This window comes from Tachysurus vachellii, chromosome 10, assembly GCF_030014155.1.
Source record: "Tachysurus vachellii isolate PV-2020 chromosome 10, HZAU_Pvac_v1, whole genome shotgun sequence".
In the NCBI taxonomy this organism is placed as follows: domain Eukaryota; kingdom Metazoa; phylum Chordata; class Actinopteri; order Siluriformes; family Bagridae; genus Tachysurus; species Tachysurus vachellii.
Window position 1 is genome coordinate 14,644,409 of NC_083469.1, and position 27,932 is coordinate 14,672,340.

A 27,932-nucleotide genomic window follows, 5' to 3' on the forward strand; every position below is an offset into this window, starting at 1 on the left:
GGGTTGACACTCTGTCCCTGGTGTCCCTGTCTTGTGCCCTGAGGATAGGATACAATCTGTTTGGATGATTATATTATCTTACCTTAATGTCAGGTATTTCTCAGATTCATCAACAGTTTTAGTAGCACTGATCTCAAGTTATGTAACTGTTGTCAAATAGGAGATGCTTAGACCTTCAACAAAGTCATACAATGACTTTTGATGTAGAACTTGATTAACTTTTTCCACATCTTAAATGCCGATTTCATACAGCCACTGTTCCCTGGACTCACTTTTATGAGTACCCGCTGGACTACAGCTAGGTCTTAATCATCTAAAGCTATGGTGAGGAGAAACAGAGTTTAGCGGATGAAATGTTACAAAGACAGCTTCAAGGTGCACATTGCTGAAGGTTTAGCCAGGCCTGCGTACGCAAAAACAAGAAAGTATCTAAGCTTTACTAACATGACCTTCTAGGCCGGAGGCAACAGCAAATTTCAAATTCACACTCTATCAAAGTTAGATTTTTTTTATTTATTTTAGCCAAAGTAAAAAAAAAACAACACAGCATGATTTCTAACTTCTGATTGGGTGGACAGCTTATAGCCAACTGATAATAATCTACATTAAAAAATAATTGGTGCCCCCCTGCCCACTCCCCAGGACTTGTACGACACAAGAACCAGAAACCGGGCAGGAAAAATCACCACTGACCCTTCACACCCTGGACATAACCTCTTTCAGCTCCTTCCTTCTGGCAGGCGCTACAGAACTTTGCTTACTAAAACTGCCAGACACAGGAACAGTTTCTTTCCCCAGGCAATCACCCTGATCAACAACTCACCATAATTATATTCACTGCTTCATATCTATAAGTACTACATTATCAGGACTGTCAGTCATCAAATCATCTGTATATATTACACACACTACTGCTGCTGTATATTGTACAAAAAGCATAATATTGTACAATATTGTTATTTGCACTCCCACACTTTATGTACATAACTAATCTTTCATATTCTATATTTATATTTAATACTCATTCTGTCTATATTGTATCTCATTGTCTGCATTGTCTTGTATAGTTTGTATAGTATAGTGTTATTTATGTCTGTACTTTTGAGAGTCACAAACAGCTGGAACTAAATTCCTTGTGTGTGTCAACACACTTGGCCAGTGAACCTGATTCTGATTCTGATTCCGAAGATACTCACCATTTTTTTTTTCAGTTTACCATTTCTTTGCAGTTAGTGGTTGATTAATTTATCGTCACAACTTTATGTATTGTGCGTTGTATAGTTTTTTAACATATAAAGCAAGCCCGGTGCTGCTTGTGTCTATGTTTCTATCACATCATAAGATACAGAGGATTCTGTTTCCAATGTCGGACGTTTATAATTTCTGGTATTTAGCGGACACCCTTATCCAGAGTGGCTTACATTTTACTGTATACACCTGAGCAACCGAGGGTTAAGGGCCTCACTCAGGGGCCCAACAGTGGTAGCTTGGTGCACTTGAACCCATGACCTTTCAGTCAGTAGTCAACACCTTAACCACTAGGCTACTACATCCCTCCGTATGCCACTACTGACGAGAACTTTTTTACTTTTTGGTGGTTTTAACAACTTGAAAGCGGCATGTGAAGGGTGTGTGGGGGAGATTTACTTCCACTGAACCCCCACTATACTTTGTACCAGCTCACACTAATATAATATAGGCTGGAACCTTCCCTAATGACCATATCCCCGGTCAATGAGCGAATGTGGGCGTGGCTAGTTTATTAAACGCTTCTACACCTCTCACGTAGCCAGGTCTATCTTACACACTATTGGCTACAAGCACTTCCTTCCTTACTGCTTCGTACAGCTGTAGAGAAAAGCTTCACCCTTCGCTGCTAGTTACTTTACGGTGCGTCTGTTTAGCTCTAGACAGTCCGTAGGCGTTACAACTCACCTCTGTTACAGTTAGTAAAAGTTTCTTTACTATCTGTTGCGTTTAGAAAGCTTATTATTAGTGAACGCAGTCGTAATGGCGTCCGCTTACAGCGCGAAGGAGGAAGACGGCCACCGTTCAGGATCCGCTGCTCCAGGTGGGTCGAATGCTGAGAAGAGCCAGAAACCGGAGAACACGGCGTTTAAACAGCAGCGTCTTCCAGCCTGGCAGCCGGTCCTTACAGCCGGTACCGTGCTGCCTGCGTTCTTCATCATCGGTCTCCTCTTCATCCCCATCGGCATCGGTCTCTTCGTCACGTCCAACACAATCAAAGAGATCGAGGTAATAAATAAAGTTACATTTTTATATCAGGTGTATATTTCAAATTCTATAAACAAGTCTATTTTATATTATACTAAATTTCTTGTTCAATTCTATTTGATTTTTTTTTTTGAGCACTTGATATTCTTCAAGCTTGTTTTGGGTTTTAAAAGATTTTTTATTTGAACACTATCTGTATTGATTAATCAGGTGTATATTTCAAATTCTATAAAAAAAACTATTAAAGTGTATGTATAATAAAAAATAAATAGACTTTAATAGATTTTTTTGTTTTGCTTTTGTTTTGCTTTGTGTGCTTTGTTTCAGATCGATTATACTGGTGTCGAACAAAGCAGTCCGTGCTTCATCTGCACACAGCCCTTGGGTTTGAACTACACATGCAAATGCTCTGTCCCCTTCACCCTCCAAGAGTCATTTGAGGTAAGCTGATGACATTTATCCTCAGGTATGGAGGTTTGATACTTTCTAAACTGTTTATTATTTACAGCTGGATATTTTTGGTCACTGATCCATTTTGGGTAATCTATACGTCTGACCATTAACACAACACTCAGCCTTGGTTTTCATTTATTATTCAGTGGTAGAATACAGGCCAGGGTTGTGCTGTGTGATGCAGTATTGCAGTGGGTAGCAATGCCACTTCAGAACTCTAGGGTTCAATCCTGGAAACCTGTGCCGGTTTTCTCTGGGTTCCCTAGGGGTTCCTCTGGGTTTCTGTGGGTTCCTGGGCAGTAGGGTGATTGGCGAAGATGAAACGTCCTTAGATGTGAAATGAACGAGTGAGTGAATGTACACACTGCATAGAGAACTATGATGGACCGGCATTCCCGGCTAGGGCATATTCCCGTCTCAGACTCCTGGGATACGATTCACGAAAGAGTTTGGAGTCTGTAATATTTTGCCAGAGGAGTGTAAGCATTCTTAAAGGAATGGTTCAGGGACAAAACAAATTTACCCAAATTGTCCACATGGATGAGTCATTCAGTGGCAGAATCTGCCTAGACAGGCAAATTTAACATCTCTCTAAACTTTCTTTCACCCTTGTAATAAGCATTCTTAATATTTCTTCACTTGTGAGTGCTAAACAAAGGGATACAATATTAAAACAGCAAACATATTTTGATTGATCCATCACTTTTTAAATGGGAGTAAAATAGTGTAAATTTTTGTACAAATATGTCTGCAGTGTTTTCATATTGAATGTTTACTAAACTGCATTATATACAGTAAAAATTGTAGAAAGGGTGAAACATGATTTTTTATCAAACTTAGAGAGATTGAACTGTATTCTCCTCTCTCAGGGCAATGTGTTCATGTACTATGGACTGTCGAACTTCTATCAAAATCACAGACGTTATGTCAAGTCAAGAGATGACCGACAGCTCAATGGAGTGACATCTGCCTTAACTGTAAGTCACTATAAGATGGTATTAATACTTTAGTTTCTAAATATCTTTTGAGTGAAGATATTTTTAATCTGTATGTGTTAATCTGTCTGAACAGAGTCCCACCAAAGACTGCACGCCATACAATTTAAATAATGACCTGCCAATTGCACCATGTGGTGCTATTGCCAACAGTCTTTTTAATGGTAATAAGGTTATAAACTACATTTGAACTGATACATTTTGACATATATAATTGTATGTGTAAGTACAACACCAAGACATTAATTTCCTGTCTGTTGTTCCACTCTAAGACACGCTTGAGCTGTTTTATATCCAAGACAATGGGAATAAAACTCGGATTCCTCTTATGAAGAAGGGCATTGCTTGGTGGACTGACAAGTTTGTTAAATTCAGGAACCCTGCAGGAGACAACCTAACAGCAGCATTTGAAGGTATTTAGACACTCTTTAATAGATGTTGAAATATTACAATAAAAGAAAAAACTGTTAGAAGCAATAAAACAGGATATAGGATAGGTATAATTAAGCCACTTAACTTTTATAAAAATATGCTACTATATATATATATATATATACATATATATATATATATATATATATATATATATATATATATATATATATATGTATATATCTCGAAATTGCCCCAAGGGTAGTGTGGTGTGTGTGTACTTCATCCAGGATGTGTCTTTTCGTTATGTCCAGTTTTCCCAGTATATGCTCCGGATGGCCCTAACAAGGAAATTGTTACTAAAGAGAAGTGAAATAAAAAGACACAAAGTAATGAATTCAAATTTAAATTAAATGATGGAATAGAAATGAACATCTTGAAAGCTATAACCAGGATTGGGGTGTAGAGCTGCTTTATACACAATTTCACACTTTTCCCTTTATACTTCTGAGTGAAGTTTTTGCAATTAAAAACTAGTTTAAAACTGTAAAACGCTTTGAGAAGTTTGTAGAGCATCTTAAAGGTAGTGTCCTTGAAGCTCAGTTAAACCCTATGTTTTACTGCTATGTTCTGTTGCTGAAGAGTGATGTAATTGGTTTGTTAACAGGTACGGCCCAGCCTCTCAGCTGGCCCCAGCCTGCCTATGCGCTAGATCCCAAAGACCCTGAAAATAACGGCTTTATCAACGAAGACTTCATAGTGTGGATGAGAACAGCTGCACTCCCCACCTTCAGGAAATTGTACCGCATCATCCAGAAGAATAGCGACAGCTTGACTCCAACACTTCCGCGTGGGAATTACACCCTGGAAGTTACTTACAGTATCCTTCATTAATAAAGTTTATTTGTCTGTGTGCACGCCTGTCTGTGTGTGCGCCTGTCTGTGTACCTGTTTCTGCTTGCCTGTCCGTGTGCCTGTCCTGTGCCTGCCTGTCTGTGTGTCTGTCCGTCTGCTTTCTGTGTGTGCCTATTTGTGTGCTTATGTGTGTGTGTGTGTATGGTACCCTTTTTCAAGTGTAGCAAATGATTATGAAACCAAAATGACTGATGGGCTGCCTGCACAAAGAATTGCACATTATAACCAAGACTTTGTCATCAGAATTAATCATTTATGGAAGAACACTAGTAAGCTTGGGGAAGGTTTCAGGTTGTATGCTTTATGATACATAAACTACTGTCATGGCAAGAAAATACCTTTTAATAGAAACAAACACTGAAGCTAACGTCCCAACACGATGATTTTATCATAAGACAAAAAACCCCAACAAATATTAATGTTACTGTCTCAATGTACTGTAGGATCTAAACAGTCCTACCTGTGATGTGCGCTTGCACTATTGCAAAATAATACAGAATTATGTAATAGCCCCGAGTGAACTTCTAGCCCATTATGTGTTTGACATTTCGATGCATCAGGCATTTTTACAGTGAACAAAATGCCTTGTTATTTGTCTTGAATGTTTTGTTTTGTCTCGTTTATGACTCAGTGGAAAACAAGTGCTCTTTAAGAGCATGTTCCTGTTACTAAAATAATTGTGTATTCTTGAGATTAAAAGAAGAACAGGTTGTGCAAAATTTTATATTTCCACAAAACAAAAGGTTTTAGAAAAGTCCAGTGTGTAACATGCAGAATACATTCACGATAATTCCTTAACCATGTGAACTCAGACTACCCGGTAGTTAGTTTTGATGGACGCAAGCGTATGGTCCTCAGCACCATCAGCTGGATGGGTGGGAAGAACCCATTCCTGGGCATTGCGTACATGACTGTGGGCACCATCTGCTTCATCCTGGGTCTGGTGCTTGTGGTTATTCATTATAAATATGGCAACCGCAACAACAACGCTGACATCTCCAACTAGATACTGATATTCAGACCTGCTTATTTATGAGTATTTATAACACTTTTGCACAACACTCCTGTACCGTCTGCATCTTGCTGTTATCATCCAAGACTTTCATCCTGTGTGCATACACAGTGTCTTATTTCCTTGTCCTATTTCTGATATTTTTGTGTCTCTGCTCTGTGTTTTGAGTATTTATGTATTGTACATGAAGGGCTTGTTTCAGTAATATTTCTTATTAACATTTTGTTCAGATTTTAAATAATATGATGCACTGGTTGAGCACTAGAGTGAAGGAACCTTGAGATCTGGTAACACTGCAAAATGAAGTTGAGGCATTTGTAGTAGATATGTAATATGAATCAGCACAGTGCAGTGTTAATGGAGTCATGAAAGGAAATGCTAAACTTGGTTTCCAATTAATTTGTCAGATATTTCAGAACTGAAAGACTGTTACTAAAGAGTTCTGATATGTTAACAGATTACAGACTATTATAAACAGTGTCCACTTCTGGGAAGCATGCACATTTGTAAATGTTATGTCTGCATTGTTAATCATTTAAATATTATTGCTTAGTTTATGAGACATGAGTGCTGCTTGGATCTTCTGCCCTTGTTTGGGACTATGCTGTACCTCTCTCTACGTTGACCAAAGAGATACTGTAGACTTACCTGCTGTCTGCAAATAAATATATTTTATTTCTTGAATTGTGTTTCCCCCCGTAAATCAATTTTACTAATTATTTAAATTATCCAATGGAACTTTGTGACTGATAGTGACAACCTGGAGCACCATATAATAACTTGCAATTGTTTTTTTCCCTCATGAAATCTCAGGGAGTTTTTCCTTGCCACTGTTGTATCTGGCTTTCTCATTAGGGCCAAATATAAATTACAATTTTATATTTTTGTAAAGCTGTTTTAAGACAATATCCATTGTTTAAAAGCACTATATAAATAAAATTGAACTGAGTTCAAGTGAATTTCATGTGCAGACAGGATCCTTGTTGTCTTGATTATATTAGGTGTATGATGCAAAACTGGCAGCTAACATCATAAAAACAATAAAAGTAATACAAATCAGATCATCATGACAAAAAAAAAAGAATTTAATAGACAAAAGGAACCCAAATTATCCAATTGTACTGCTTCTTTTATGTGGCGAATCCATGCTAACCAACTCTTTCACTTAGAACCTGTATATAATGGAGCTCCAGGATAAAAGGAATCGCAAAACTGATTGCTATCCAACTTTATGGTATAGTGGTAGCTTTGGGTTCTAATGGCACTGTAATGGTGCATGTTCCCAGCTGAATACCACATCTGTATGAATAACATGGTGGCTTAGTGGTTAACATGTTTGTGTTGCCCCTTCAGCGTTGTGGGTTTGTTTGCACAGAGTTTGCCTGTTCTTGTCGAGCTTCAGGGATTTCCACCCACAGTGAAAAATTGTGTGTCTGTGCCTGATTGGCAACTCTAAATTGTCTGTAGTGTGTGAGAGTTTGTGCTATTGTGCCCTTTGATGGGTTTGCACCCTGTTTCCCCTGCATTGTTCCCCAAGCCCTCTGGGTAGGATAAGCTGCACAGAGGATGGATGGATAGATGGATGGAATTGTAGAATAGTAATGATTTCTTATCCATTTGTCACCCAGAGAAGGACGAGTTTCTTTCTCATGTCTTTTCCAGAAATTTTTCCTTGCCACTGTTTTCACTAGCTCACTCATTCTCTATGCAAATTTACTTCCTGCTTTGTGTTAAGCTGCTGTGTGACAGTGGCTATCGTTGTGCGCTGTCAACAAATGAAAGTGAAATGAAATGAGACAAGAAGTCTAAATCTTTCATTGTCTAAAAGCTGTCTATGAGACATATGGACATTCTCTCCTGTGTAGACTAACATTATACTGTTAATCCAGTTTGGTGATCATGACCAGAGACTGCAGTCCAAACTGGACAATGCTGTCTCTGTTACTGTGCAGAATCACCAAGAGTCTCATGTTACTATTCAGTCATCTGCGTCAAATATGTTGACCTTTTCATTAAGTCATAGGTTCCTGGTATTTCTGACTTGTGTAACTCTACGTGTCACATTTCTGGAGAATCCCTTGAAACATGGTCCAGGATAAATTTCAAGCTGAAATAGTAAAGACACTTGGAACTATATGTCGTTCTTTAGGAGATGTTGTCCTGGAGGACCATTTCAAAGCATCATCATCATATCTTCCACCAAAGTTCGTTTTTTTTAAGTGTAAAACTTTTGCTTATTTGTTTGTGTGAGGCTCAGATATCTGAGTAGACCATCTGTCTTACATCTGATGATGTGGTAGATGTCATGGACTGGGATACTGTGGATCAGGTGTATATTTTATATTAGATAACATATTCTGACATTTTAGTAATTTAGTGAAACTCAAAAACTGCTTTTTGTAAGGAAGATAAAGACTATGTTTTCATGTAGTATCTAAATATATAAAAAGCACTTTAATTTTTAATTTAATATTACTTTAATTTTAAATAAAACACTTTAATTTTCCAATTAGTAATAACATGATGCTGCAATGAAGTTATGACTAATTACTTATCAGTGACACAGCAATGGCTGCAGGGAAAGCAAACAAAGCATTGCTCTATTCTGTATAGACAAATAGATAAATACAAGGATGCACATTTGCTTTAGCGTGCTCCTGTGTGTGTTTGTTCAGGCACCCAATCATGCAAAGCCTTTTTACACAGAGGTCAGTCAAAGTACAGGCTATTGGCAAACAATTTACTGACCAGCAGTTCCACTTCTAGGAAAAGCATTACATTTTAAATGCTAAAATTAGCCTCATGCATATGATGCATCCTTGAAGCGTTGCCTAAATAATTTATGAACACTCTAAATAACTCTTAATAAATAGAAGCAAAATAAAACCCACCCCTCTTGTTTCATGTGTCAGGAAACTATTGCTATTGAGACTTGCACTGCATACATTCATTCATTCATTCATTTTCTACCGCTTATCCGAACTACCTCAGGTCACGGGGAGCCTGTGCCTATCTCAGGTGTCATCGGGCATCAAGGCAGGATACACCCTGGACGGAGTGCCAACCCATTGCAGGGCACACACACACTCTCATTCACTCACGCATTCACACACTACGGACAATTTTCCTGAGATGCCAATCAACCTACCATGCATGTCTTTGGCCCGGGGGAGGAAACTGGAGTACCTGAAGGAAACCCCCGAAACACGGGGAGAACATGCAAACTCCACACACAAGGCGGAGGCGGGAATTGAACCCCCAACCCTGGAGGTGTGAGGCGAACGTGCTAACCACTAAGCCACCGTGCCCCCCACTGCATACATGATATAACGTGTGATACACGATATTAACATACGTGTTAAAATAGTTTGATAAAGTATTATTAGTGTTATAAAGGCTATCTATATTATAGTCAGAGAATCTAGTTGCTGCAGTTAAATTGTCCTACAAAATGACAAGCATGTTCCTACTAAAAAGATTATGTATTAGAAGATTTTAGGCTATAATGAATGTTTTAATGATGGTGGTGTTGACTGCTGTTTAATACATTGTTCGAAAATGTGCTGTGAGTGTTTTACCTGAGTTCAGTGAGCCCTTGCACAATGAGACATCTATGACATCTAACTGTTTGATTTTTCCAAGAATCAGGCCTGTTCCTTTTAACGGATATACACCACACATGCATTTGCACACTTGTCAAGAATGTATGTAAAGGATGATGTCTGTGTTTGTAGACTTTTGCAGGGCCGAGCGTCATCAGGACTATTCGACTCCAGTGATTTTCATGCTCAACCACTCCTAGTAAAACTGGCAGTTAATTAGTGAGTTGTATCAGGTGTCAGGTTTTAAGGACATTGCTAAAACTGTGCTGGAGCCTGTGAATAATCCTGCAGTGTTAATGTTGTCATAATCTCAGATTTAATACGGTACCACTATCACAACCTTAAAAAGAATCCATCTTGTGTGGATTTTCTAGACATCACATTTGGTGCTATTTTAAAAAAAAATTGATCTACTCTGGCGACGTGAAAATTATTTGGGCTTCTTATCCAAATCAAATCAAATTAAATTAAATCAAATTTTGTCACATACACATACAGTACATACAGAGTACGACATGCAGTGAAATGCTTTTTGCATCTGTCCGGTATTCAAACATAAGGAATGCAATTTGGGATAAAAATATAACAAAGTAAAAAAATAAAAAAATAAAAAAGTATAAACTATATAAAAGGAAGCGATATAAAATATGAAAATATAAGTGAAAATAATGTATATACATATACATAAATATACATAAATGTGTATGGTTTTTAATTATTGTCCTTAAAGTGTCCATGTGCAGTATGGTGTGTGTATAAAATGTATAAAGTGGTACTGTGCTGTGCAAGTCCAGAGTTAAAGTGTCAGTGCAAAAAAGGTGTGCAGAAAAACAGTGAAGGAGAGAGGTCCAGTGCTAGATCCAGATCCGGGGTGTTTCCTGCTTTAAACTCAGAATGGCCTGCGGGAAGAAGCTTCTCCTCATTCTCGCTGTGTTTGCTTTCAAGGAGCAGAAGCGTGGTATGACCGTGGTATGAAGTCCACTATCAACTCCTTAGTCTTGCTGATGTTCAGGAGAAGATTGTTCTCCTGGCACCATTTCGCCAGGTTTTTAGTCTCCTGTAGGTAGGTCGTCTCGTCGTTGTTGGAGATCAGGCCCACCACAACAGTGTCGCCAGCAAACTTGATGATGGTGGTGGAGTTGGAAGTGGCAACACAGTCATAAGTGTACAGTGAGTACAGCAGGGGGCTCAGAACACAACCCTGGGGAGCTCCAGTGCTGAGGGTGAGGGTGGATGAGGTGTGTTTGCCCACTCGTACGGCTTGTGGTCTGTCTGTCAAGAAGTTGGAGATCAATTGACACAGTGGCAGGCTGAGACCCAGGACCTCCAACTTAGAAGTGAGCGTGGAGGGAATTATGGTGTTAAACGCTGAACTGTAGTCCACAAATAGCATTTTTGCATATTTTCCCACTCTATGATTAAAAAGTTTGAATCAACACCAGTATGGTTACGGTGGTGGTAGTTTCTATTTGTGAGCAGTGTCTATGACAGGTTTTGAATGTTGCTGGAAAAACAAACTAATTCTTTCAACTCATTTGAATTCTTGACTTTAAGATAAACCAATACGTCATATTGCCTCTAAAATAATCAGTGCTAAATCAATGTACCAATGAAGCAGTTTTATTTAAAACTAACTTTAAAAAGGAGTTGTGTGAATAAAAAGTTCACCTCTAGTTTTAAATGCTAAAATATATTATATTAACTAGCTCAGCCTGCTCAGCCTGCACTCACACTTGTATCCACTAGGCGGCGATATTGACATAAACACTCCGGAAACAGGTTCTCATATATTCGCTAAGAATCCTGGGATATAACCGGAAGCTATTTTGAAGTGTCCTTGTGGTGCTAGCTTGGTTGTGTTTACAGCGTTTAATCATGTTTAAGCACATAAGGGTAAGTGTTGCTATGGGAGAATATTATCTGTTTATTTGTCTTTATAGGTGACGGAACTACTCTGTTATATACTGTCTGAGATGAGAAATTACTGCAGCTTCAGTGCTAATTGCTAAAGTAGCTAACTAGCTAACTACAAGTTAATGTTGACCTGTGGTTCAGTCTGGGGTTATACAGTATAATAATAATAATAATAATAATAATAATAATAATAATAATAATAGTCATTATTGGTGTTGTTGTTTTTGTTATTATTATTATTATTATTATTATTATTATTATTATTATTATTATTATCATCATCATAACAAATGAGAACAATAAGAATAAAATTGCTAATAATAATAATAATAATAATAATAATAATAATAATAATAATAATAATACTTTTTATGTAATGCATCTGTATAAGAAGTCTTGTCATTTGTGAGCCATGTAGTTTAATTAATAAATGATTCCTATGATAGTATTACACCTGACTGTTATTAAGTGGCTTTACTTGGATATGAAGACAGCATTTATTTGTTAGTTATAACACTTATTAGCTAGTACGAGAATTCACTGTTGCCAGGAATAGTCATGGATCTGAACTGACTTTTGATTCTTTGTGTCTATCTGATGTGATCTGATCTTTTTTGTCTAATTATCTGATTCATGATTAATGTTGTTTAGACTCTAAGGCAGGTTGCTGCTCGACCTTTTTCTAACAGCGCCTGCAGGCAGGTTGAAAACAAAGTCGCTGCCAAGCAGAAAATGTTTCAGGTGAGTGTTGGGTGGTCAAGTTAAGACTTTTCTTTCAGTATTTCTTCAAGCAGTACTGTGATCAATGCAGCTGATAATCAACGTGAATATTAGATGTATATTAAATGAAATTTAGACAGAGAGGATTATTGACTCTACAGTGCTGCCAGATTCTAGATGTTTCCTCACCTCAGCATACCAACTGTTCCTAAAATATCATTCTTTTTACTTATCATTGCCATCTGTGTATTTAGCGTGTGCCTCTTACTCTTGCCGTTTGAGTCTCTCAAAGTTGGACAGTAAGTTTTCATACAGGAATGACTTTTGTGTATCTCTGCATTTGATGCATAAATGTTGATATATTAGTTCCAAGCACCCATTGAAGCGTTCTTGAGCCCTATCCAAAATATCAGAATAATCCCAACTGCATATGTTGCTGACTTTTACAATTTTCACATTTACATTGATTAAGGGTTTTTTAGGAGTGTGTAAAAGAGAGCGTTTAGTGCATTTGTCAGGCTGTCACCACATTCCTGGATGCTGATCTTGCTGTTCAGTGATGCCGACACTTATACACTTCGATCTCCTGTGCGTAATCTTTTTTTTTTTCCATGTTTGAGGTGTCTGTTAAATTCTCCTCTGTAATTACAGGAAGTATTTAGTCCTTTATTGGGCCCGAATGTAATCAGGCCTGCATCTTTTGTTTCTTGATCAACTATTATTTTGATTATTATTATTATTATTATTATTATTATTCTGCATCATTAATAGATGTTTTATGGCGGTGGGAAACTATTTTTTTTTCCGAGGTTTGATCACAATCTTTCTTTGTGAAATTCTACTAAGACCAAAACATATCTGTGCAGTGAATTACTGCCATTTTGTAACCGAACATCATATTTTATGCTACATATCAGGGTGCATTCACACAATATTCTCCACTGTGGTTACGGACACTACTACAGAATGACAGATAATGTTCATCGTACAGTGAACAGGGTCGAGCAGGTGTGTACAGTCTTATCCACATAATGTCAGCGTGAGTGCAGGTTTTCAACAAGGAGCCACATCTGATCCCACCTGATTCAACAATTAGTTGGTTTTTGGTTTCGGTGGACTCAGTTGTGGCTTCTGCTTGGGTGGAATGGAAACCTTTCTGGATAACACTGGACACCCCTGGGGTATTGGATGTGTAGGAGACACACTGACATTGTATGGCAGCGATTGGTTAATAGAGCTAATGATTGATTTTGGAAGTTGTACTTCTTAAAGAATATGTTTGCTGAAGAGTCTCATTTTTTCTACTCTCATCCTTTTAATGTATGCACCAATCTATAAACTCTATATAATAATTCTGTTTGTAATCATTTGTAGTCTCCAGTTATTGTATACAGTGTAAATATTTTATAACATAATGTTGCTGATAAACTTCACATTTTTGGACTGATATTTTTTGTATTTGGATTGATTTTTTTTTTTTATGTTTTTTTTCTGTAGGAGTTCAGATAAGTATTCACAGTATATCTGTAAATTGCTTGTAGGGGCTTTGTGTCTAGTATGAGCCGTTTCTACTAATCATTGCATGCGATGTGATGTGAGTGGCAGATTAAACGGCCAAAAGCTTCACTTACTACTCTGCGACTGCAGTAATGTCATTTTAGATGCTGACACACCCTGCTTTCCTGTGGCCAGATCTAAAAGGGCTGAGAACTAGCTATTGTGTAATTATTCCTTTCTGATTAGTACGTGCTACAGAGAACTAAGACAGAATCTAATGCTTGGGGATTTCAGTGCAACCAATATACATGCATTCACAGAACATTACAGCACACCCTTATGTATTTGGTAATTGTTAGGTGTCAGAAATGAAAGCAATACTAGATCAACATCTTTGTCTAATTTCCTGTAATTATAGCAGTTATAAAGAAGCTTCTCATTGCCTGCATGCCACCGTGCGCACACACAACGGTGGTCATTAAGTCTGTGAAGCATACCAGTGCAGTGTGAGATCATAAACACCATTTGGTTTTTGTAGGAGGACAATGGCTTGCCTGTTCACTTGAAGGGGGGCACCAAGGATTCCCTTCTCTTCTCTGCAACAATGGCCCTCACAGTCTTTGGTGAGCTTTTGAATTATTAAATGCTTATCACTGTTTCTAACGATAGTAGGGTGTCTTATAAAGACCCCACGATGAGACGATATGTGTCTAAACGCTTTCAGAATGAATGAGCGATTCAATTACGACGCGTTTTCTTTCTACAGGAACCGGATATGTCGTATACGAGTTGTTTCGAGCAGCGATGCCCAAGAAGAATGAATAAAGTTCCTTCATCTACGTGTTCAATTTTCTGTTTTATAAAACTTTCCGTGTGCACAGCAACAATATTTATTCCTTGTTCTGTGGATAGCTAATATCTAATAAACAATTCATTCTACCTGCAAAGTGTTTCGGATGCCTTCATAATGCTTTCATCACACAAGTGACATCAGAATGAAATCAAACATCATTCGACAAGCACAGACTCTTGTATATTTGTGTTGAATAAAAAAGAATATGCACAAACTCTCCTCTAGAGGACTCTATTTGTAAATGTCCTGAAGCAGAAGGCTGAGGTTTAATAGAAATTTCACCCAGTGTGTGTGTGTGTGTGTGTGTGTGTGTGTGTGTGTGTGTGTGATCATCATCATCATGGGAACTTAAACAAGCACACTTTCACTGGGAACATTTTTGAATGCAAATGAAAAACAAAACGACACGGTTCAGGTTCTAAAGCATTAGATATATCAGATGGCGTATTTAGTAGCTGAGGGCAGTTAGTGTTGGTGCCCAGACACACAGTAAAATTCCCTTTAGCTCACTTTACTCCACATTTTCACTAAGTCTTGCGTGTCTGAAAGCCTTTAAAAAGTGGGGGGTGTCATTCTTGAAGACTTTCGTAAGGGTTTACGGGTGGAAAAAGTCTGCTGGGAACAACCCCTCGGTGTTAAGTAGCAGGTTGTGCTTTCAGACTCCGTCCCACTTGTAAAGAGGCTTCTTCCCTTAAAGAGGTGGTTGTGCGCGAGACCGCGGCGGACAGAAGCGACACAGCGCGAGCGCGCGCACAATTTCTGCTCATTACTCCCAGCTTCACATCAGCAGGTAAAATAAGATTTTTATTGTTTTAATCCGTTTCACTGACTTTATCTGTCACGTCCTCTATCAATTAACAACGCTTACTTCACCGTTCGACAAAAAATGTCCTGGTTAATGTAATTAACACGTTTAGAAAACGTAGAATGAGTTTTAATCAATAAATAAACACGAATGAAGCTGAGTTCAGGTGCAGGTGTTTAGTCTGTGTGTTTATGGTTCGACCTGATGTTATTGTTTGTGTTTGCCTTGTTCATGTACTTTTTTTTTGTTATTTCGTGTTAATGGAACTTTATTAATATTTTTTGTGTGTGACCTGAACATTCAACCCTAAATATAAGTTTAGGGGAATGTTTTATTAAGATTTAACGAATATTCTGAACTGGTATGTATTTAATCCAGTGTTTAGTTGAGGTCAGGTCAGGTCAGTGCGGTTTACTAAAACTTTCCTAAACTTAAAAGGATGTGAGCGTTTAGTTATTGTTCACATCCACAAGGGGGCGCTGAGGAGCTGCGAGAAAGCTCAAAGCCTAAGCGATTATTTAAAGCCCAGACTTTATATAATGTTTAAATAAATCTACCTGGCTTTAACGCACCAGTCAGCACTCTGGTTTTCTCTTGTCTCTTTTTAAAGTATCTATTAGATTCAATATATATGATATATATTATTAAATAAACGCCTCTTGGATGGACAAACAGAAGAATAGCTGTAACATTTATTACCTATTTATTACAAAGCACTATACAAGCAAAAGTATGTAACTCACCTAATACAGTATTCAGCTAAAAAAAAAAAGCAATGCAGCAAAACAGCGCAGTGGATCAGGCCTGTTATTCTGTTCTTTATTTGTATTATTGACCAGGGTTTAGACTGAGGGAGCTCAGAGGAGTGGCGCGTCCCCACCCTTGGTTGAGCAGTAAGTGTTCTGCTGCTGTGATTTGGTGGAAATTAAAATTACAGTAAGGAATAATGGTTATAATTACGCTCTAACGGTTATTTAGACGTAAGACGTCTTTATAGAGGAATGCTTTCCTTTCAAAATGCCTGTCTTTCCTTTCAGACAAAGCAATTGGTAACTGCTTTAGCTACTGATTAAAATTGAAACAACTGTAAACAAATTATGCATTAAAACAAAATAAAAAACCCACCTCTTTAACCCCATTTCCATTTTACACATTATGTGTTGGTAACGCCATCTAATCATGGATTTATTGGACACTACTGTTCCCACATTGTTAGCGCCCATGTAATGGGGAACTGCTGAATCCCAGAGAAACCTTTTTTTTTTCATCTGGCCCTCAGCTGGAAAAAATGGTGTGACTCCTGCTGCTTATTTCCACTCATAGCTGACATGGATGGTACTCTGCATTTTTATTTCTAAATGTTTTTCCATATTTCCTGTTTGGAAATTGCTTGTCCCTTTGCAAAGCTCTGGATCTACAGTTAATGTAGCTTCAGGATGTCAATGTCTTTTTTTCTTGTAACTTTCCATGAAATGTCTTAATATTCCATTTCCTTTTCTAAGCTGAATAGGAATTTTGTCTTTGCAGATTAATTCATGTGCTCCTGACTCCCTGCAAAAAAAAAAAAAAAAATGAAGAGAAGGTTGTTGTGGGCGACTGTTGCCCTCCTAGCAATATTACTGAATGTAACGGAGGCTCAAGGTATGGTTACCCCATCACAGCATTTTCTCTTCTTTTACCTTCCATTTTCTTTCTACTTCTCTCTCCTGTTTCTCAGTTTTTAACTTTTTTAAAATTCTTTTCATGTTTCAGAGAACTTTCCTTTCCCTCTCTTTTGTTTCTCCTTGGCCACTTGTGCATTTCTTCATTGCTGTATTGAAATATACTCATGTATTATTGATATGTACAAAATAAATCATTTTTATCCAAGCCCTGACAGAGCTATGTAAGATGAATATGATGATACAGAGCTTGTCATTATTTCCTTCCCAGTTTTCCTAATACGTGTAGCTCAATTTTAGTTACATAAAATAAACAATAGCCAAAAATCAGCTAGCTAAAATTTGATATAAGTAAATGTTGCAAATTTGTACATAAACAAAAATCTTTGATTTGGTACACGTCATACCGTCCGGCATGTTTTTAAAGAAATACCGTGCACGTGAAGTCATCACTTTGGTCAGACAAATAATCTCCATATACAAGTCAATTCTTGTCTAATGAGTTAGTGGAATAGTCTGGGCTAGCTGCTTCTGGCAGTTCAAAAGGATTGCATTTCACAAAAGTTTAGAAAGATGGAAAAATTACTAATAAAAATGGCTTCCACATATTTCACCATAGACATCTGTAATTATTTAATGAAGTGAAAATATTTACAGCACCATCAGCTGCATCTAATAAAGAGTGTTCACTGTTTAACTTGAAGTTAGAAAGATGTGTAATGCATAGCATCATTTATCTCTACAGAAATTGTTTGTGGGTACAATTATAACATGATTTTCAGGAAAATGATAAAATGAAGTTTATTTATTACTCGGAATGGAAAGTTTTTATTTTTTCTTTGAAAACCTTTCAGTGAAGGCATCAAATATCTTCTCCAGTAGATCTTCTGACACAGAGTGGAAAGATGTAAGTGGAGAAGGCCAAATTAGTCCTCAGAGAGCAAAGACAAAGACTCTTTTTTAGGCTTTTTGTGGCAATTTTCAAAAAAAAAAAAAAAACATGCTGAGTTGCAATACATATGGAAAGTTAATTTGCAGTAACGTTTAATGTCAGCACATGTTGTGGAATTACTTTGGCGTCTGGCTGACTTCTTATGAAGACTCAAGCTTCTTTTCCGAGCTGCCTGGCAATGGGTACAAGCCAAAAAGAACGGAGTGCCGGGTTGAGGTTATTTCCACAGACCAGACGCTCCCTAAGGAATGGCAGCGGTGTGCTACCGACGGGACTTCTTTTCCGTTTAGATTGCAGAAACCTCACTTAGATTCATCATTTTATGCTGACATCTATTAAAGTGCAATGAGCCTCTTTCCTTTAAGTGTGTCAACCATCTTAGTTTAGACTTTAGTATTATGCTTTTGACGCCTCATGCAAGAATACTCGGCTTGATTTATGAGAATGAGTGAAGACTCATGATTTGGAGATGGGGCCTGTTCGGACACGAGGGGAATCTGCTCAGGCCTCTTGAGGCTGAGGCACCAGGTTGGTGAGCCACCTTTCCAGCAGCCTCCATGATCTTAAGTTTGTTGCTTAGGTTGTGTTTTGTTGTCGTCTGCCTGTGCACTTGATGTTTTGTGACCTCTGGCTTTCCCCACCATGTATTTTACAATGATATTGTGGGATTCCATGCACCAACTGCCCACCTTTCAATGCATGCTCCTATCCTGCTACCAAACAATTGTTGTCTTTGCATGGAACTCAGAATATCCTCTTCATGGAGAGGTAACCATTACATAAAGAATAAGCACTGATTCAGGATAAAGCAGACATGGTCACTAATTAAGTTATTCACACACCAGACAGATGTAGAGAAGTCCCAATGCCCCAGTAAATGTCAAATTTGTTTATTGCCAAATAGCTATTTCTACATCCCACATATTATATTATGTTTTCCTTTAGTATTTTTAGTTTATCTCTTTCTCTTGCCATTCCTTCCATTACACAGGATGTTATGCCAAACATAAGCATGTCTAGCTTCCATACAGATTTGATCTTGGATGTTAGACTGCTGCTATACATCTGTTAGAATACTTTTCTTCGGAAAACACTAGCATCAACTTCATGTAAAGATCATCTGTGGAAATATGTCATTTTGAAATTTATTATGGTTTCTGTACGTGCGGTCCCTCATGTACACGGAAACTTTTGTCCAAATCACCAAGTTGTTCCTCAACAACTTTCTTACATACTTGAGAATGACTCCATGAGATCCAGACATGTGAGCAGTGCTTTCTTTATTTTCTTTTTTAAAAAACAATTATAAAAATAAAGATATTTTTATAGTATAGATTGGCTATTTATTATTTTTGATTTCATTTTTATGATGTACACCCTCCTCTGTACTCTCCATGTGAGCATTTATGCATTATCTCATCACCTCATGCTGTCTTGTGTATAAAATGCTTGATGAAAAGGAAGTACACAAGAGTCTCTTGACAAATTGTGTATTCTTTTTAATGGTTTGCAATGGATGATATACTGGATTGATGCACTGTACTGTATGTTAATGTTTACATAAGCCTTGTTGAAATATGTATATATACATTCATTGTATATATAACATACGGTTCTTATTTCTGAAAGAACCCCCTTGGCCTGATTAAACAACATGAACTCCATTGTATAATCAATATCTTGGATGAAAGTGTTGTGTTCTTACGAGTTGGATTAGAGTGTAGTGGTGGATAAAGGGGCATGCCTGGTATTGATTGCACACAGCATGTACTGGATGGTCCACTCAATGTCTGCACTGGGGTTTGGTTAATGAACTGTTTAGAATGAAGTGTGTTTAGGCTTCCTGCTTGAACTGCTGACCAAAGGTTTCCAGGTTGGGCAACTCAAGCAAAGGCCATTTTGCTAAAAAATGGCTTCACTCACCTTTCTCTTTGTTGTCATGTTGCCTTTTTTGTCACCAACACTACTATCAGTTTTGTCGTCCTGCCCAACAGTGAACAAATCAACTTCAGCCTGGAAGTGTTTGTTGTTGGGGTTGTTGAGATTCTTCTCATGAACATTTACTCTCTATATATCTCGCATTTTAATTAACATTACCTTTAGTGTTGCTTGATGTTGGTGCTAACATATAATATTTATATTTGCAGTGGAGCCTCCCTCGGACTTGAAATTTAAAATCCTAAATGAAAACACAGTGCTAATGTCATGGCGAAGGTCATTTTCTCAAATAGAAAGCTACAAAATACAAATCACATCAGACATAGGTAAGTGATCAGTCCTCCATCCTTTCCCATAGTGATGGGCCATTTGATTTTGTCTACTATTTTACATTTATTTCTTTTCTTTCCTTTTTCAGATGACTTGAGAGACTTCACTCTTCCTGCCACAGCCACTAGCACAAATATTACAAACCTTACACCAGATGTAGATTACTCTGTGTCAATCAGCTCCTACGATGGTATAGATGAAAGCATTCCCATATTTGGCCAATTAACAAGTAAGCATCAAAACTATAATTTTGTCAGATTTTTCTTATTTGTGCCAACAAAACTTAAAGGTTATAATAATGGAGAGTTTGATATAAACTAAAATGATTCCTGAGAAAGTGTGTGATTTCAACACTAACACCGCCTTTATTTTCTGTTTCAGTTCAATCCAGTAACACAAGCGGGACTGCAAGGAAACCAGTCATGGAGACCACTAGTAAGTTTGTCTACATTCATGGCTACATCTGATCTCAGACCTTAAGGCATTTAGGCAAAGTTTTTCCACTTTGTACCTAATGGATATTAAACTGTGAGGTCATTCTAACCTAACAACCACATGAATGTTGAGTTTGTTGGGTTGGATCCATATATCTGCTTGCCTAATAGAACTCAAATATTTTTATTAACACTTTTAAAACTTTTTGTTTCATAGACAGCTGTGTCATGTGGGCTAAAAGAGAGCCCAGAGGATTGACATCAGCATACATAATAATGACTCATACTGATTTTTTTCAATAGAACCATTCACCACATATCCGGTTGGGTTTAGATTCATCAATTAGAAAGGCAAGTTGTTGCTAAAACAAAATCTCAGTTGGGATAAACATACATGTAGGGATTTTGTTGGCATTTTCCAGGACATACACAATTTATGAGTATTGATTTGCTTATGAATGGTTAATTCCACTGACACACTCAAATCTCGCTTGGACATGAGAGTTTTAAATGATGCATGCCTAAAAGAGGCTTTTTTATTAAGTGTGTTGTACAATATCTATTTGTTCTCTCCCAACTCCAGAGTGCTCAAAGAGTGCTATAGCAGATTTGGTTTTCCTGGTGGATGGCTCCTGGAGTGTTGGAAGGGAAAACTTCAAATACATCCGGAATTTCATAGGAGCTGTTGCAGGAGCCTTTGACATCGGGGAGGACAAGACTAGGGTGGCTGTGGTGCAGTACAGCACAGACACCAGAACTGAATTCAATTTGAACCAGTATTTTAAACGGGCAGAACTCCTCCAGGCTATCAGAAACCTGCCGTACAAAGGGGGAAACACCATGACAGGTGTGTTATATGAGCACAAGATATATGATATAGCTGAATATGTCATATGTTATAAATAACCAAATATATAACATGAAATTGCATTTTACAAATGATATTTTTCATAATGAGCTCCTCTTTAACATTGGTATGGGCAAATAATTTAATTTCTATACCAGGTGAAGCTATTGACTATCTGGTGAAAAACACTTTCGCTGAAGCGGCTGGAGCCAGGAAAAGTTTCCCCAAAGTGGCCATCATTGTCACAGATGGAAAATCGCAAGACCCAGTCGATGAGTATGCCAGAAGATTGCGAAACATTGGAGCTGAAGTTTTTCTCTTGGGTATGTCTGACACTTCATAATGCTATCAGAATATTATGTTGATTACAAAGCTGTTTATTAAAGAACTCTTAATGAAGTGTAACATTACCAGTTGCATTATATTTCATGTAGCACTTTGTTTACTGTTCAGGAATCAAAGGTGCAGATGAAGATGAAATTAGAACAATAGCATCCACGCCTCACAGCACACATGTGTACAGCGTTTTAGACTTTGACTTAATTAAAGAAGTGCAGGAGCAGCTTATCACACAGGTGTGTCTTGGTGTGGAGGACCAACTCAGCTCTCTTGCGAGTGGAGATGAAGGTATGTCTCAGCACAGCAAACACAGCAAAATAGCTGTTTATAATTCACATTTATCTCCAAAATATGTATCTTTCAACCCCCCTGTCTGGATATGTTTCTGTAGTTGTTGAACCAGCCTCAAACCTCCAAGTGACAGAAATCTCCTCCAAGTCCATGAGAGTGACTTGGGATGCATCTCCAGGGGATATCACAGGCTACAAGTTGCAGCTCATACCAATGCTTGCGGGCAACAAGAGACAGGAACTGTACACAGGACCCACCCAGACATCAGTAAATGTCAGGGACCTGTCCCCTGAAACAGAATATGAGATCAGTTTATTTGCCCTTAAAGACTTTACACCAAGTGAGCCAGTGATGGCAATGGAGAAGACACAGCCTGTCAAAGTGTCAGTAGGTAAGATTAACCCATACTACATATTAACCTTCTACTAAAAATAGTGAAAATTAATTTTTCCACCATGACCATCTTTCTGTGCATTCTAAAATATGTTTTGTCTTTGACAGACTGTTCTCTGGATGTTAACATTCAAGCTGACATTGTCCTGCTTGTTGATGGTTCATACAGCATTGGACTGGCTAACTTTGCTAAAGTGAGATCCTTCCTTGAGGTGCTGGTTAATTCCTTTGACATTGGTGCCACCAAAGTGCAGATAAGCTTGGTTCAGTACAGCCGGGACCCTCACACTGAGTTTGCCCTCAATAAACACCATGACCTTTCTGCTGTGGTGAAGGCCATTCGCACATTCCCTTACCGTGGAGGCTCCACAAACACGGGAAAGGCTATGACCTACGTGAGGGAGAAGATCTTTGTGACAAGTCGCGGTGCCCGTGAAAATGTCCCACGAGTCATGGTGCTCATCACTGATGGCAAGTCTTCTGATTCCTTCAAAGACCCTGCTGCCAACCTGAGGAATACAGATGTGGAAATCTTTGCTGTGGGAGTTAAGGATGCGGTGCGATCAGAGTTGGAGGCTATTGCTAACCCCCCTGCTGAGAATCACGTATTTGAGGTGGAAGACTTTGATGCCTTTGAGAGGATCTCTAAAGAGCTGACACAGTCCATCTGCCTCAGGATTGAGCAGGAGCTCTTAAACATCAAGAAGAAAAGTAAGCAAACATCACTGTTACTTGAACCAGTGGTATTTGTGTAGACTCTGGAAGAGGAGATATGTAATGTTCATGTCTGCTATTATATTCTGCATTGCGTACCTGTAAACTTCCTAAATATTTAGCCTACAATTCACCAAAAAGAACACTTATTTAACCCAGTTGAAAATCATAATTTTTACATTTTTAATTGTAGCTAAAGTTTATTTGACTAATCAGACTATAACTTTCCTTTCCAGGTTTGGTTTCTCCAAAGTTCTTAACATTCTCTGAGGTAACATCCAGGAGTTTCAGGGCTAGTTGGGTATCTGGTGCCCCAGATGTACTGTCTTACCTGGTGCGTTTCCGGCCAGCTGCTGATATAACAGGCGACTACATCTCTCTAGCTGTTCCTGGTGACACCACCACTGCCGTCTTGCCTTATCTCACACCACTTACCACCTATGAGGTCGAGGTCTTTGCCCAGTATGAAAAAGGAGACAGCTTTCCATTAACAGGAGAAGAAACCACATTAGAAGGTATGAACTCATAATCACGTTTCAATAAATTTTATTTAGTAATGTGGACATATTTAAGTTTACTACTCTGGCTCGTTTGTCCAACTGTCTGAAACTTTTGTCCAACACAGAGCAAGGAGCAGTCCGTAACCTCAGAGTAACAGAGGAGACCACAGACAGTTTCAGAGTTTCATGGCAGGCAGCTCCAGGGTCTGTTTTACGCTACAGACTGTTCTATATGCCCATCAGTGGTGGAGAGAGACTGGAGACAGAGACTGAAAGTAGTCAGACTACCATTGTACTACAGGAGCTGTTTCCTCTCACCACCTACCATGTGACTGTTAATGCTGAATATGCATCTGGCATGGGGCAACCAATGGACACTCACGGCACCACCAAAGAAGGTCAGCACTGATGATGTTTGAGATTTTGGTTTCAAAGTTTTGGGTCTCTGCCAAAAGAATCTTAACATTTGGTTTTAACTATGTGTCTTTTGGGGAGATAGGGGTCTTTTGCAGCTCAATGAAATTCTTAATTATCTATCTATTAATGCACAGTAATGATCTTTTAGCTAAGGGCTCACCACGGAACCTGAGGGTCTTTGATGAGACAGAGTCCACAATGAAGCTCTCTTGGCAGGCTGCTCCTGGGAATGTGCTTGAGTACCACATAGCTTATAAGCCTGAAGGTGGTGAGAGGAAACAGATTACTGTTAAAGGAGACTCCACAACTGCCATGCTCAAGAAGCTGTTGCCAGACACGGAATACGAGATTTTTGTTAGTGCCCTCTACTCGTCTGGTTTGGGAGATCCACTCCTTGGAAGCGGCACTACTCTGGAAGGTAAGAGATGGAAGGCAACTTGATAGTTGTCTGATTTAAAAGACCATTTTTGTGATGCACATTGCTCAATTGTTTGTCATTGCTTGGTTGGATGTTGGGAAAAGCCATTAAAATCTCTTGTCCCAACTTTTGTATCAAGACCATGATCATGGCCTCCTCTTTGTGTTGAGGACATATACTTTGATAAGTCTTGAATATAGTCAAGTCAATAATGATAATACCACAAATTAAAAAAAAATGTATCTCTTTACAAAACCGCAAAGTTTATTTTAGTGGATCCAAGAATATACTCAGGGTTGTGTGCATATTCTGCAGTTTTCATTTTATACTCTTTAGTCTTGATGCTTCACACCTAGCATGACGATGATCTTCTTGGAAGAACACACATTTCATCTTCTTTTGTTTCTGGCTGTTGCTTGATTTGTTTATTTGTGTTTGAGAAGTTGTGCTCTGACTGAAATAACAAATACTGAGTGATAGCGACATCTGTTTCTGCTATACTGCAGACCTCAGTGGCATTAGGTTATGGTCAGGGTCAAGCAAGGTCTGGTTTTGGTCATCTTATAACAACAGCAGCTCTGTTTGAGGCCATCGCATACTGTCAACCCCTGATTTGTCATGTCTGACTCAGCTGAAATGATGGAGACACTGTGGCTGACTAAGGACTTCTCTGCCTGACCCTGGGATTTCCCCCTAGAGGGACTTCACACAGACCTGCTTATGTTCTTCAGTGAATATGGTAAAAGGGCAAAAACGTTTTGCTGGTGATAGGTTTCAGGCAGATGTTCTTGTAGTCAGTTTGTCATTAGGTGGTCTGGTCCTAGCTGAAGAGGAAATGTACAACATTTTCAATAACAAAGTTAAAGTAAAGTACAACATTGATTCCATAGTGGCAGGGTAAAATCCCCTTGTAGTGATGTTTCTTGAGTGTCAATCAAGTTTTACTACATTTGTTAAAGAAATTTGTTAAATGAATTGTCCTCATTTGCTTAAGCTGATACCCATCTGAACTTATATTATAAAGCGTTTTCATAGATTGTGACCATTTTTTATGGCTACTCAGCAAACTGTTTTTTTTTTTTTGTTAATGGGAAGTAGAAAACATTTTAAACACCATTAAAGTTGCTAACATAAGCATTAGCCCTGTGGGTCCTCTCAAGCTTTAGAAACCCCAGTATTTCAGAAGACAATATAAACATTTAGCCACATTTAGACGTGTTAAATGAACCACTTTAGTAAAGATGACATCTGTTAAAGCATAAAACCAGTGGTATTCCCTACCATGACCTAACACCTTTAATGATGCAGTAAAGTGAGCACTGGGAAGTTCTTACACTAGTAGACAGTGATGCACTGCATGGATGCCATTTTTGGAATTAGATATTGTTAAGGAAGACATGGTGGCTTAGCACATTTGTTTTGCACCTCAGGGGCTGGGGGTTTGAGTCCTGCCTCCACCCTACAGTATGTGCATGGATTTTGCATGCTCTCCTCGTGCTTCAGGGGTTTTCAGCAGGCACTTTTCTGTAAGTTGTCTATGGTGGATATACTCCAGGTTCCATGTGACCCTACATAGGACAAATGGTAGAGAAAATGGATAAATGAAGGAACATATGTTTTCATCACACTTCAGTTATAGTCCATATGCGTTAGTGTGAGAGAAATAAGCAATCAAGTATTTCTTTCCCCATGGATGATACTAACCAAATGAAACCCTCAAACATGCAGTAGTGTATTTTGAAAGGTAAATGATTTTGTGGATAATAGACAGATAGAAAGTCTGAAGAGTCTTATTATCGAACCAGCCCCTTTGATGGAAGTCTCATAAATTGAAGAATCAAATTTTTTTTTCCTCACCATGGAAAATACACAAATGTCCTGACCATGTTGGACACACTGCACTGACTATTTTGCTTTTCCCCTTCTCCATCACTCCTAGTATCATGGAACTTTGTTTGAGACAGATCCTTCCTAATATTTTCACCGCCTTCTCTTTCAGATCACATTTCAAGCGTTATTTGTGTGAATGAACTGCACTTTATGCTGAGTCATTATTTCGATGGTCTCTAGGCTAAGCCCCATTCACTCTATGTCACTATGGCAAACACAGTGTTCTTTGTGTTAGATGCTATAAACTTCCTGGAACACTCTGTGGGAGGCAAGAGACATTTTGTATAATTAGGAAGAGCCCCTGAGAGAAGCCCTGGGCTGAGTGCAGTTGTGAGAAATCCCCATGACTAGGTCCCCTGTGGACACCACACTTCATTAGCTTGTCGTAGAGGACCATTTGGCTCACTTGACTGCTGTTACAAATGAATACTGTTACCAGTCAGCAGTGGTTGGAAAAAAATAAGAAGGAAGAAAAGCCAAATCTGAATGCTTTTAGGTCATGTATTAAAATGTGAAAGAATTCCAAGGCATTTGAAATTACTTATTCAAAAGAATTATGCTTGTTCATTTGTCTGAATGAAATTGATTCTCCCTGAGAGCAGTAATACACTAGTTTTTTCACCCTATCTTCATTTGTTCAAAGCTAGACAGAGCTGAGCTAGAGCTGGGACGATTCACTAATCTGGCGATTCAATACTATCACGATACTTTTGTGCCGATTCAATACATATTGCGATTCTGTAGCTATTGCGATTCATTGTTTAAATTGTGATTTTTGTTTGCTTAATAAAGATTATTCATTCATTCATCTTCTACCGCTTATCCGAACTACCTTGGGTCACGGGGAGCCTGTGCCTATCTCAGGCGTCATCGGGCATCAAGGCAGGATACACCCTGGACGGAGTGCCAACCCATCACAGGGCACACACACACTCTCATTCACTCACGCAATCACACACTACGGACAATTTTCCAGAGACGCCAATCAACCTACCATGCATGTCTTTGGACCGGGGGAGGAAACCGGAGTACCCGGAGGAAACCCCCGAGGCACGGGGAGAACATGCAAACTCCACACACACAAGGTGGAGGCGGGAATCGAACCCCGACCCTGGAGGTGTGAGGCGAACGTGCTAACCACTAAGCCACCGTGCCCCCTTAATAAAGATTAGACAATGGCAAATACTTGATCATACCCTTAAATAGACTGTATATGAGTTATATTAACAAAAACAATGCATCACATCTTTCTGAATTTGTATTTCAGGAGCATACACATACATAGTGCATAAAGAACCTTCAACCATAAAACTTTCAAGTACCAAAAACTTGAATATAATATTTAAATGTGCAACAAAATAACTAAAATCAATACTCTCTGAGATAAAATAAAAGTGCTGTTAAACTGTCCAATAAATAAAAAAGCTCCGGAACA

General features: G+C 38.4%; 3 protein-coding genes across 6 annotated transcripts in view; all 3 read left to right on the plus strand.

Annotated features, from left to right (window-relative positions):
- Positions 1-1,823: 1,823 nt before the first annotated feature.
- Positions 1,824-6,666, plus strand: tmem30aa (transmembrane protein 30Aa). Its single transcript, XM_060879746.1, has 7 exons — positions 1,824-2,256; positions 2,563-2,676; positions 3,558-3,665; positions 3,760-3,847; positions 3,956-4,096; positions 4,723-4,935; positions 5,783-6,666. Exons 1-7 carry the CDS (start codon positions 2,011-2,013, stop codon positions 5,974-5,976), a joined length of 1,104 nt encoding a protein of 367 aa, XP_060735729.1. The 5' UTR covers positions 1,824-2,010; the 3' UTR covers positions 5,977-6,666.
- Positions 6,667-11,362: 4,696 nt separating this feature from the next.
- On the plus strand, positions 11,363-14,662 carry LOC132852732 (cytochrome c oxidase subunit 7A2, mitochondrial). The gene is made up of 4 exons (XM_060880123.1): positions 11,363-11,477; positions 12,150-12,239; positions 14,254-14,338; positions 14,482-14,662. Exons 1-4 carry the CDS (start codon positions 11,460-11,462, stop codon positions 14,538-14,540), a joined length of 252 nt encoding a protein of 83 aa, XP_060736106.1. The 5' UTR covers positions 11,363-11,459; the 3' UTR covers positions 14,541-14,662.
- A 547-nt stretch (positions 14,663-15,209) lies between these two features.
- col12a1a (collagen, type XII, alpha 1a) overlaps positions 15,210-27,932 on the plus strand; it is a 50,919-nt gene continuing 38,196 nt past the window's right edge. For 3 of the 4 annotated variants that reach the window (XM_060879747.1, XM_060879750.1, XM_060879748.1), the window contains exons 1-13: positions 15,210-15,358; positions 16,901-17,014; positions 20,134-20,250; positions 20,343-20,483; positions 20,636-20,689; positions 21,272-21,535; positions 21,694-21,858; positions 21,989-22,162; positions 22,266-22,556; positions 22,667-23,269; positions 23,509-23,787; positions 23,898-24,170; positions 24,338-24,607. In XM_060879747.1, coding sequence (XP_060735730.1) covers positions 16,945-17,014; positions 20,134-20,250; positions 20,343-20,483; positions 20,636-20,689; positions 21,272-21,535; positions 21,694-21,858; positions 21,989-22,162; positions 22,266-22,556; positions 22,667-23,269; positions 23,509-23,787; positions 23,898-24,170; positions 24,338-24,607 — 2,701 coding nt within the window. In that variant the 5' untranslated portion in view covers positions 15,210-15,358; positions 16,901-16,944. The remainder of the gene's footprint in view (positions 15,359-16,900; positions 17,015-20,133; positions 20,251-20,342; positions 20,484-20,635; positions 20,690-21,271; positions 21,536-21,693; positions 21,859-21,988; positions 22,163-22,265; positions 22,557-22,666; positions 23,270-23,508; positions 23,788-23,897; positions 24,171-24,337; positions 24,608-27,932) is intronic. The other variant, XM_060879751.1, reaches the window with a different exon arrangement.

Coding starts and splice junctions, on each gene's coding strand:
- LOC132852732 (XM_060880123.1), top strand. Junction 12,240..14,253: donor CCAAGCAGAAAATGTTTCAG/GTGAGTGTTGGG, acceptor TGGTTTTTGTAG/GAGGACAATGGCTTGCCTGT. Junction 14,339..14,481: donor AATGGCCCTCACAGTCTTTG/GTGAGCTTTTGA, acceptor TTCTTTCTACAG/GAACCGGATATGTCGTATAC.
- tmem30aa (XM_060879746.1), top strand. CDS start 2,011: ATGGCGTCCGCTTACAGCGCGAAGGAGGAAGACGGCCACCGTTCAGGA. Junction 2,257..2,562: donor ACACAATCAAAGAGATCGAG/GTAATAAATAAA, acceptor GCTTTGTTTCAG/ATCGATTATACTGGTGTCGA. Junction 2,677..3,557: donor CCCTCCAAGAGTCATTTGAG/GTAAGCTGATGA, acceptor CTCCTCTCTCAG/GGCAATGTGTTCATGTACTA.